Source organism: Rattus norvegicus, chromosome 10 (assembly GCF_021556685.1).
Source record: "Rattus norvegicus strain SHRSP/BbbUtx chromosome 10, alternate assembly SHRSP_T2T, whole genome shotgun sequence".
NCBI classification, from domain to species: Eukaryota; Metazoa; Chordata; class Mammalia; order Rodentia; family Muridae; genus Rattus; species Rattus norvegicus.
In genome coordinates this window covers 90,515,290-90,527,603 of record NC_141543.1, presented here as the reverse complement: position 1 = coordinate 90,527,603, position 12,314 = coordinate 90,515,290, and the positions used below count along the sequence as shown (strand labels likewise).

Genomic DNA, 12,314 nt, shown 5'->3' with positions numbered 1-12,314 from the left:
AACCATGTTTCCAGGGGGTCCGTGGTCATCCATGCTGCCATGATACCGAGCTCTGTGATCTACGTGGCCGTGGTGTTTCCACAGCCTACTCATCTGCAAAATAGTTCTAATAACATATGCTTGACTTAGTCCACAAGAGATAAGTTAATTAGTATTTATAAGCTACCTGAAGATTAAGCAGACTGTGTTAATAACACTTTGCAGTCTCGTTAGAACTCTTATCTTAAAAAAAAAAAAAAAACTCAAGTCTCATAAACTATTTCTCTGCCAACACACTGTCTTGGTTGTCTCATTCATGGGAAACACTGGCAAAAACTGTAAAAATCCGGCCAGTCACAAGCAAAATCACTAATAATTCTCTGGATATAACGTCTAAATCTTATGGTATGACGCTATGATCCCAATTACGATTCTGTATGAATTGTTTTTAAATATGTGTGCTTGTTTAGCTCACGCATTCTTGTCCACTTGGATAGCTTTTGTCTTGCAGTGACAAACACCCGATACTTCTCAAACTTCAATGCCTACAACATTAAAAAGTTTCATCCGGGAGAGAACTCATGCTTCGAAACTAAACTGGTAATCAGTCAACCGATCAATTTGTACCCACCATGGGTGATGGGTCCAACCCGCCCCTGTCCGATGTGTCCACCTTATTATAATAATACAAATAATTAACATTTGTCTGTGCCCTTCAGACTGTCTTCTAGCCATTCATTATTGGAGCTGCTCCTTGAAGCCTTCGCCTGACACTGTGGGATGTGATTATGTTCGTTTGTTCCCAGGGAAGAGACGCACAAAGAGGCTGGCTGGCTTCCCTAGGGCTTTGTGGAAAAGAAGAAAGTGGCGGCTTCCCCATGGCAACCAGTCTCCTTCCCCATGGCAACCAGTCTCCTAGGTACCAGGTCACAGGTTTCCTAGATCGCGATGGAAACAGCCCTCTCCTCCACATATTTTGTTCCCCACTAATCAATGCGAAGCTCAGACCTTAAAGTTACAATGCTTTACGTACAAAGATGAAAGCCAGAGAACCACGACAGGAGAAGGCAGGGTAGGGCACGCCTGTGATTTCGGCATTTGGGAAGGCGGAGGCATGAGGAGGACCAGACAAGTTCAACGTCAGATTGGTCTATACGGTAAGTTCCAGGCCAGCCAGAGCTATAAAATGAGACTGTATCTCAAAATTAATTTTTAAGGAAAAAGGGAAATCAAAACATCTTACCAGACACAGCAGCATATAGCTGCGGTACCAGCACTCCCACAGCTGAGAGGGGAGAACTGGAGTTCAAAGCCACCCTGAGCTACCTGAGACCCATTCCAAATGGTCAACAAAAAAGAAAGAAACTCTCAATACAAATCCCGCCAAAACCACATATTTATAAACTTTAGCAAAGCTAATACGCACAGAACTTCTGTTAATCGCTTCTGACGTACTACAAACAAGTGTCAGGGGCTGGTGAGACCTCTCAGTAAAGCCTTTACCATGCAAGTGTGAGGACATGAGTTTGATTCCCCCAGGAGCCTAGTGGAAAAGCCAAGAGCTTGGGCATGCATCTGCCATCCCAGTACTGGGTAGGCAGAGACATGTTGATCCTGGGGCTTCCTGGCCAGCAAGCCTTGCCTACCTCACAAGCTCCAGACCAATGAGACCTCATCTCAAAAACTGAACAGGAGGGCTGGAAAGATGGTTCAGTGGTTAAGAGAACTGTCTGCTCTTCCAGAGGTCCTGAGTTCAATTCCCAGCAACCACATGGTGGCTCACAACCATCTGTAATGAGATCTGATGCCCTCTTCTGGTGTGTCTGAAGACAGTGACAATGTACTCTTATAAATAAAGTAAATAAATATTTTTTTAAAAAAAAAGGAAACAGGATGGATGGCAGAACCACTCCTAAAGTTGTCCTCTAGCCTCTACACTTTACGTACATGTACACACACATGCACCTGCACATGCAAACACCCATTAACGTGAATATGCATGCACCTGAAAAAATAGATCAGTTCAGAAATTCTTATTGGCAAAAGATAAGGAGTTTCTGTCTCAATAAGAAGGGAACAGCTCAGTAAAATAGGGACAATTGAGATATTCTATTCTAGTGCATTTCTACACAGGGAGCAATTATTTCCAACGTGAATTCTTTGTTGCGTGGGATGGGGTCTCTCCACCCTTTTTCCAGGGGTCAAAAGAATGTAAATTCTCACCTTGGTAACACAAGTAATGGTTTTTTTCCCTCTGTAATCTCTGGGGCTGTGATTTAGTGTTAGTAACACTGTAAAACTATGAATTAGGATCACAGTCTCTGGCACCTTTTTCATATATAAAAAAATATCCTCCGGGCACCTTGCCACCTACCGGACACTATTAAAAATCACCCACTTATGAGAAACAGCAATTAGGATATGAATAACGTTTTATTACAGATCGGCATGGCTAAGATTGAGTCCTATAAAAGCCAGTGGAGCTGTCGGCCCATGGAGGATAAACTTCGGCTTTGTGCCTCTCTGGGGAAAGGCTGCCGTGCTGTGCTGTCGCCATGTCTTTTCGATTTTCAGGGGGATCCAGGGTCTGTTCTCGAGCTGGGTCGGTCAGGCTGTCCAGGGGAGGGGCAGGCTTTGTGGCCGGGAATGTGTGTGTTGGGCCGGGAGCAGAAAGCAGTTTTTCTTGCACCCTTGCGGGGATCTCTTCTGGAGGAAGCTTTGGCAATGAGGGGTCGAGTCGGGGAAATAGCGTTGGCTTCATTAACAACGAGCCAGGACTCTTCTCTGGGAACGAGAAGGTGGCCATGCAGAACCTCAATGACCGTCTGGCATTGTACCTGAACCATGTGAGCTCCCTGGAGGAGGCCAACACGGACCTGGAGAAGAAGATTGAAGACTGGTATGAGAAGTGCGGGCCTGGTAAGGGCCGTAGACTGGACCATGACTGCAGCCGGTATTTCCCAGTCATTGAGGATTTGAAACGACAAGTAAGAAATGCAGAGTCCCATACTGTGGCTAGAGGCATGGGGGCGGGCTTAACTAAAAGCTAATCAGCCGTGAGGTGTGGTGGCTCACATCAGACATCCCAGCGACTGCAGAGGCTGAGACAGGAGGATCACAAGGCTGAGAGGGCCCGGGAGCCTAGAGACCCTATCTCAATTTAAAAAAAAAAAAAAAGCTAGGAATATAATAGAATTTTTCCCAGCATGCCTGTGACTGAGTTCAATCTCCAGTACCATGAATATGCTTAATTAGTTAATTAATTCGTTTCAAATGTACTTAGCAAGTTTATGGGATGTGGAATTTGCTCACTCTCTGTTCCCAAAGTTGAGGGTGGCACCTGACCAAAAAAAAAAAAAAAATGTAGAATCAATAGTGGATGAGAAATAGCTTCGGAATCAACATAATTGATTGTATATACAGCCCTGTAATCCCAGCCACTCCAGAGGCTGGAGCACGGGGGAATCACAAGTTTGAGGGCGGACTTGGTAATTTAATAAGATCCTGTTTCAAAAGAAAAAAATTAAAATGGGAGCAAGGGGTGTAGTTCGTTAGCAGAGTGCTTGCCCAGCGTGTGCATGGCTTCTAGGTTCAATGTCCAGCACCACAAGGATGGTGCACGACTTATTTTGTTTTGACCTTTAACTCAAACTTTTTGATGAATGACAGGGAAGTTTTCAGTGGGCCTTTTTATTATCTGAATAAAAGAATGGCTGGGCTTTTGTTGGTGGCGGTGTTGGTGGCTGGTTGGTTGCTCTCCTCTAATATGCTAAGCAAGAGCTCTACCGCTGAGTTACACCCCAAAACCAAGTTTCCTTGACTATCCAAACAAGATGCAAATGCCTGAGACCGGTTCCCACTGACGCTGGAATGAATGTCCTTTGACGTTTGTCCGTTTGTCCCGTTCAGATCCTGTCTATGACCACCTGCAATGCCAACCTTGTCCTTCAAAATGACAACGCCAGACTCACGGCAGATGACTTCAAGATGAAGTAGGTGAAAGTGGACGGATTATCATTAACAGTGGCTGAAAGACCACAGCTGCACTAGAGAATGTATCTTTCGCTTTTAAAAACCTATTTGTGTGTGTGTGTGTGTGTGTGTGTGTGTGTGTGTGTGTGTGTGTTTTAGTTTATGCACTTGAGTGTTCTACCTGTATATGTGTCTGGGCAGGACTTGTGTGCCTTGTACCTTTGGAGGCCAGAAGGAAGCATCGAGTCCACTAAAACTGGAGTTACAGACAGTCGTGAGCCACCGTGTGGGTGCTGGGAGCCAAAAGTGGGTCCTCTGAAAAAAGCAGTCTGTGCTCTTAACCACTGAGCCATCTCTCCAGCCCTCCAAACTAAACTAGTATAATGAAGCCATTCTATTCTAGATCAAGAAAGAAGTAAACATTAATACATCCTTATAAAGAAGATCTATCATAAATTTTTATAAACCTGACACTATATTATTCTGACATGCTATTAGATGGCAAAGATCAACTGTAAAGAAATGACACCTCTAAAATAATGTACTTCTAAGGCCTGGGATGTCACGAAAGGGTTTGTCACAAGAACATGAGGATCTACCTAAGTTCAGACCCCCAGCATCCACATAAAAAGAAGGGACCCGAACACACATGTAAATCCAGTGCTGGTGAGATGGAGACAGGGCCAGGCAGTGGTGGTCTGTGCCTTTAATCCTATCATTCCAGAGGCAGAGGTAGGCAGGTATCTGTAAGTTCAAGGCCAGCCTGTTCTACATACTGAGTTGCAGGACAGCCAGAAGGATACACAGAGAGACCCTGTAACAAAAACCCAGGGGTGAGGGAGACAGGAGAGGCTTGCTAGCTAGCAAGTCTAGACAAACTGGTGAGCTCCAGCTTCATCGAGAGACCCTGTCTCAGAAAAGAAGGGAGAGAGATATTGAGAAAGATACCAATATTGATCTCTCACCTCCACATACACATGCCCATGCAAACACATACGGGGGGGGGGGGGATGTACCTATAAGCTAATAGATATCTCAAACTATTTTAATAATTTGACATTGCAAGAAACCTCAGAAATACATGCAGAACCAGAATATGCCCTTGGTACCCAAAGTGCCTTTATAAGTTGTACCTGTTGGTAATCCCAACCCTAAAACACCTTCACACCCTTTAAGGTATGAAAATGAACTGGCCCTGCACCAGAGTGTTGAGGCGGACACCAACGGTCTTCGCAGAGTGTTGGACGAGCTGACGCTGTCCACAACCGACTTAGAAATACAACGTGAGGCTCTGAGCGAGGAGCTGACGTACCTCCAAAAGAACCATGAGGAGGTAAGGAAGAGCCTTGCACACCGATTTCCCTCCTCAAGCCCTCTAATCATTCGCCATCATATCCAGGATGTGGATATCAATCAAAAACCTCCCCCTGGGTATTAATGTTTACCCTTTTCCAGGAAATGGGAGTTCTGCAAAATGCATCAGGGGGGAACATCAATGTGGAGATGAACGCAGCCCCGGGCCTGGATCTAACCGCCATGTTGAACAACATGAGGGCCGAATATGAAGATTTGGCTGAGCAGAACCGGAAAGATGCAGAGGCCAGTTTTAAAGAGAAGGTACGCCTGCGGCCGGTGACACCAGAGGGGCTCGTTTGGCAAACAATCAAGCGGGCTACTAACCCTTCTGACGATTCCTCTTCAGAGTGCATCGCTGCAGCAACAGATTTCAGACGACGCAGGAGCAATCACGGCGGCCAGAAACGAGCTGATGGAACTGAAACGCAATCTGCAGACTCTGGAGATAGAACTTCAATCCATCACGGCTATGGTACGTGAGAACGGAACTGAAGGCGTGCGCGTCTGCGCACTTTGCGCTACTGCAGCAAAACACCTCGCTCAGGATGTTTTGTAAAGAAAGGGGGTTTATTTACTCACCCAAGTAGTGCGGCCCCAAAGGTGCTAAGAGCCCTCTCTGGCTACACCACATCATAGCAAGTGGCATCGTGGCAGAAAACTGAGCATCGTGAGACCGGAAGCTAGAGCACAGGGAGTGCCCACGCTCAACTGTTCTAAAATAGCCCTCTCTGGAGAGCTAACTAGTGTCCGACTAGAACTAAATTGATTTACTCCTGGAGCCCTGGGTGACTTAATCTCTCACTAGCCCCACCTCTTAAAGGTCTCCACTTACCTTAATGTCACAACATTGGGACCGAGCCCCTCATACATAAATCCTCGAGTGGACATACCCAAACCACACATAACACCTAACATTGCATTTGCATAGGTAAGTAAATGATATCTCATGTCTATAAGAGTTTTGTCTGCATGTATATGTGTGCATCATTTATGCATCTGGTGACTGTAAGGCTCAGAAATGGACGTTAAATCCCCTGGAGCTAGAATTACAGTCTCTGGAGAGGCACCAGGAAGCTGCTGGGAGCCCAGGTCCTCTGCTAGAGCAGTAACTGTTCTTAACTGTGGAGCTGTCTCTCCAGCCCCTACAAGATGAATATTTACAACATTAAATATTAGTCTACATAATTAAACAACCACCATATGTTATATTAAATATCAGAAATTCTGTCCATACGCACTACTTCTGACATGGCATTCCCAAACCTTGACATGCTTTTCTCGGTGAACCCCACCCGTTCTGATTTTTTAACTGAGAATAGGCACACCTCGCGCTAACACCCCCTTCCACCTCAAGAATGTTTCAGCATGGACATGTCGCCCTCTCTTGCCTCATTCAAGCCTCACTCTGCTTTTTCTTCAGAAACAATCCTATGAAAGTTCATTGGCCGAGACCGAAGGGAATTACTATGCGCAACTCCAGCAGATCCAGGAGCAGATTGGGCTGCGGGAGGAGCAGCTGCAGCAGACCAGAACGGAGACGGAGAGCCAGAAACTGGAGCACGAGCAGCTGCTCGGCATCAAAACGTGTTTGGAGAAGGAAATTGATACATACTGCAACCTACTAGACCGAGAGGAACAGTGAGTACCAATGTCTGACACAACTAACTGCACAGGAGCTGGGTTTCTATGTGGTTATTATACATTTGTTACATGTTATGTAATGTAGTATGTGCTTGCTACAGTAGATTACGGCATATTTAGTATATCTTCAATTTAACTTGCAATACATAGCATACACGGTACATCCTATAACTTCATAAAAACCATATATATACATATATAATATATATATATATTCAACTATGTCATTATTGCATACAATGAAATTAAAACAGACAGGAAATTAAAATCCAAAACTCAGGTTTCTTTTGGCTTAAGTGTTGTGGTGTTGTTGCTAATAATGATGATGATGGTGATGAAGGTGGTGGTGAGGGTGGTGATGATGATGGTGCTGGTGATAATGATGGTGGTGATGGTGGTGGTAATGATAGTAGTGGTGATGGTGATGATGATGGTGGTGGTGATAGTGATGATGATGGTGGTAATGATGGTGGTGGTAATGATGGTAGTGGTGATGGTGGTGGTGGTGGTGGTGGTGATGGTGATGACAATTTCTGAGACAGTATCTCATTATGTAGTCTAAACCCTTAACTCTGTGATTTTCCTATCTCAGTCTCCTAAGTACTGGGATTATGGGCATGGGCCACACATACATCCTAGAAATCAAAGATCTAAGTATGGAAAACATCTGCATGCATAATTTATATAAAGAACAATTAAAAACAAAATACTTGGTCATCCCAGTATCTGGTCCAAGGAAAAGTTTGCTTTCTTTTATGTTTATGTTTAAATACATTTCTTAAAAACTAACTTGTTTTATCACTTCGGTGGTTACCCCACCTATACCCTCTGTCCAAGCTCAGAATGAGGATTAAGAATATCTCACTGGGGGCTGGAGAGATGGCTCAGTGGTTGAGAGCACTGGCTGCTCATCCAGAGGTCCTGAGTTCAATTCCCAGCAACCACATGGTGGCTCACAACCATCTGTAATGGGATCTGACATCCTCTTCTGTCTGAAGCAGGCATACATGCAAATAGAGTGCTCATATACATAAATAAATAACTCTTTAAAAAAATCCCACTGCATTGGTGGTACAGCAGTGAACATAGCCATCTCCTGAGAAGATGTTATAGAGAAACTATCAGAGTTTGTTAGCCAAGATCCCAAAAGCCCCAGAATTGCAGTCTCGGTTGTGAGTCATGTCCCAAGTGAATTTGAACATGTAATTAACCCTCTTTGGACCACAGTTACCTTTTTGCTAAAGTTGTAAACACAGTAAAATCATACTCTGTTCTCAGTCACAGCATATCCCTATGCAGACAAAACATCTTGAGAGAGGCTGACACTAAACCAGGCCATCAGTTACTAAACACTGGCCCATGTTCATACCATGTGTTAATAGCTGCCTTCTGCAGTCTCTGAGGCCAGGGGGAGCCCTCAGCAGACTGGTGGTGGTGGTGGTGGTGGTGGTGGTGGTGGTGGTGGTGGTGGTGGTGGTGGTGGTGGTATTTTGTCTTCAATACATCCCACTACAGTTCCCCCTCCTTCCACTCCTCCCAGTCCCCACTCTACCCTCCACATCTCCCCTCTCTCATAGATCCACTCCTCCTCTGTTTCCCAGGGATATCCACCAAATACAGCATAACAAGATACAATAAAACTAGGCACAAACCCTCATATCAAGGCTGGACAGGGCAGCCCAGTAGACGTTGGCAGTATAGTGGTGGACACAGCTGCCTTGCAGACTATTCTAAGAGAAGCCAGCAGTGATGGCTCCCTCCTTGGTATCTGGAGACCATTCATTCTTCTCTTAACATATAGTACCTTTTAGGCACTGTTAAGCATAATGCTTTACGTGAATGTGTTGTCTTTCTAACACTATAAACTACTGTGTTTCTTAGGTCTTTATTTCTCTACAGCACCCAACCTACCTCTTAGAGGAGGCATTGAACCGTTGAATAAAAAGTCAGAACACAAGCTTGGGACAGATGCCCTTGTTGCTAGATAGAAGAGACGATATCCAGCCATAAACATCCCTTTAATCTCTTCTCACTGTGCCGAAGTCACCAAAAGCTTATTAACATCCCTTTAAAATAAAACAATTTAAAACTTACTGAAAGTAGAACTCTGAAATTATTATTTCTGGGGGTGGAGAGAGATGGCTCAGCAGTTAAAAACCAGTTCAACTCCCAACACCCATGTCAGATAAATCACAACCAAGTGTAACTCCAGATCCAGGGGAACTAATGCCCTCTTCTGGATTCGCCTGGCAACTGCATCTATGTGGATGCACACACACATACATAAACAAAACTAAAAATAATTTTAAAAAAAGAAACCCTGTAATTTCCAACTCACAATCATTTATTTGCTTCCAATTGAAAGGAAAATATAATAACCTACCCCTTTCTTCACAGAAAAAGTGAATCCACAGGTTACAAACCAAAGGATCGCAAGCCTGCAAGCGAAGTCAATGGTACGGAAGAGATTTTACTTGGTGTAATATTGTGTGTGTGTGTGTGCATGTGCATGTGCACATGTATGCATCCTAGCACGTGTGTGCCTGCTGTGCATGGATGGGTAGGGCAAAGATCAACCTCGGGTGCCTTTCTCAAATGCTCTCCACTTTGTTCTTTTGAGACAATCTCTCGCAGGTCTGGAACTTGTCAATCTGGCCAGGCTGGCTGGCCAGTGAATGCCCAAGGATCCTCCTGTGTCAGCTTCTCCAGTGCTGGGATTGCAAGTGTGCCCTACTGTGCCTGGCTTTTGTATGTGCACGCCCAGGGATTAGACTTGGTTCCTAACACTCCCACAGCAGGAACGTCAGTTACCCAGCCTGAATGATCCTGCTAAACCCCTTCAGCTTTATTAACCGACCATCCTATGTGTTAACTAAAAAAATTGTTTTCAGTTTAGATCTAGTGAGTGGACCAGCGAGGTCACTGTGACTTGACTGACTGATTGATTGATTGATTGATTTTTAACTAGAGTTTTGCTAGGTAGCTCAAACTGGCCTGGAACTCAGTCTTTTTGCCTTGGCCTATCACACGTGAGGATTACAGATGTGCACCACTATACTAATCACCTGACGATTCTTAGTATTTATATCTCACATCCCTGTAGAACAGATGTGTTTAAATTATAAAATTTAATTTGTTGTGAAGGACAAATCCTCAAGCATCTTTACTGCTTAGAATGCATTGTTTTTAAGTTTTACTGCTTATTTTAAAAAGTGCTAAAATTTTAAGTCACTAAAATAAAAGAAGCTGGTATTTAAAGAAGGCAACAGTTCTGGCCCGGTGATTCAGGCCTATGATCCTGAGTACTTGGGAGACTGTAGCCGGACGTTTGTAGATTCTGGACTTGTCTGGGTCACAAAGCGAGTTGAAAACCAGTTTGAGTGATTTAATGAAACTCTTCTCTCAAAATAAAGAACGAAACCAGGGATAGATATAAGTGAGAGACAAGAATCCTGGTCTAGTATATTTTTGAGTATCTGGGTTCAACCTCCAGTTCTAAAAGGAAGAGGGGGCAGGGAGAAAGGGGGAAAGGAACAGTGGGGGAAGGAGGGATAGAAGGAAGGAAGGGAGGAAGGGAGAAAGGGAGAAGGCATTGACTATTTCAGACCTACATTTACCTGATGCCTAGAGTCTCTCGCTGGTCTGGAGCTTGAAAATACATATTTCATTTGTGCTTTCAAACACCCTTTGCACACAGACAGACAGACACACACACACACAAATACACAGAGAGAGGGGGTTAGAGAGGGAGAGGAGAGGGAGTTTGAGGGGGAGGAGAGGAGGAGGAGGAGGAGGAGGAGAGAGAGAGAGAGAGAGAGAGAGAGAGAGAGAGAGAGAGAGAGAGAGAGAGAACATTCAATCAGGCCTGGCTCTTATTAAGAACTGACCCCAAACATAGCATTGTATCTCAATTTTCTTCAAACTCACAAAAGAAACACTTGAAATACATACCTGCCATGGCTAGGTGCCTCTCCCCTGTCAAGACTGACCACTGAACTTTCCCTAACTTCATTTTAGACTCAGCAGAAGAAACGTTTGCCAGAACAGTGGCTGAAGAGCTAGATCAGCTTGGCAACCTCCTTTCACTTCGAGTGCACTCCGTGGAAGAAAAATCGTCTAAGATCAGCAATATCACCATGGAGCAGTGGCTGCCTTCCAAAGCCCCATGAGGCCAGCAAGATGGTTCACCAGACAAGACGCTGCCTCTGCGAAATCCCTCTGCTCAAGAAAAATCATCCATGCCTGCTCCTATGAGCCAAACGACTAGACTCAAGTTTCCTTTTCTTCTTCCTCTTCTCACGCGGTTGTGGGCCACGCAGACGGAGGCACTAGGACCCTTGGCTTTGACAGAGAAAAGAATTTCATGGACAGACAATGTGAAACAGAATTGGAGATTTACTAAAAGGCCATTTTTCACTTAGATCTAAAGCATGGCAGTCGATAGAGAGGTGTCCGGGACAGGGGTGAGATAGACCCAAGCATCAGTGTGGGCTTCTCCCCGGAAAGTCACGCTTAAGTGTCTTTAGCAAAGGTATATATAGAACTTTGGTACCTCTCAGGTCATATCTCTAAGGGTTACAGGAATCAGCCCTCTTCTTTAACATTGCTCGAAGGGTGCGGCTGAGAAGGTTTAAACTTAAAACTAATTTCCTTCAGTAAACCAGGTTGTAAGATAGATTGATGGAGGTGTTGTTGTGCTGTAGAGCGAGAAAGGAGTGTTAGAAACTCAGGGTGATACACATGCTGGTCATGAGGAAGTACGATTTAGCTTGACGGGTGTCTCTCGAGAAGGATGTGCACAATGTCCGTTGTGTACAGTGTCAGTTGTGTAGTATGTCTTTTATGTACTGTGTCAGTTGTGTACTGTGTCAGTTGTGTATTGTGTCTGTTGTATACAGTGTCAGTTGTGTATTGTGTCTGTTGTATACTATATCTGTTGTATACAGTGTCAGTTTTGGACAATGTCAGTTGTGTATTGTGTCTGTTGTGTACAGTGTCAGTTCTGTATTGTGTCTGTTGTGTACAGTGTCAGTTGTGTATTGTGTCTGTTGTGTACAGTGTCAGTTGTGTACTTTGTTGTGTATCTGTTGTGTACTTTGTCTCAGGCCATTTGGGCTGCATCCGCATTTCCGATGGGATTTCCGATGTTTCTGGCCTTTCTTGGGAGAAGAGTCAGGTCAGCCTCTGAGATGAAAAGCATAATGTTTCTCATCCTTTTCTTCCCGTGTCCCCATGAAGTTCCTATCTGTCTACCCAGCCCAGTGCTTTGGTAAGCCTTTCCTAGAAATGGGGCAACCTCGGTAGCTCCTGATTTTATTTTGTGAACCTTTGGCCACTTCATAAAGAGCTCTTCTGTTGCTAATGAA

At 44.5% G+C, this 12,314-nt stretch overlaps 1 protein-coding gene across 2 annotated transcripts; it reads left to right on the top strand.

The window, feature by feature from the left end:
• Positions 1–888: 888 nt before the first annotated feature.
• Positions 889–12,314, top strand: Krt26 (keratin 26). Of its 2 annotated transcripts, none has more exons than XM_087573526.1 (8): positions 889–1,136; positions 3,889–3,971; positions 5,128–5,284; positions 5,407–5,568; positions 5,654–5,779; positions 6,728–6,945; positions 9,346–9,404; positions 10,966–12,314. In XM_087573526.1, exons 2-8 carry the CDS (start codon positions 3,898–3,900, stop codon positions 11,115–11,117), a joined length of 948 nt encoding a protein of 315 aa, XP_087429652.1. In that variant the 5' UTR covers positions 889–1,136; positions 3,889–3,897; the 3' UTR covers positions 11,118–12,314.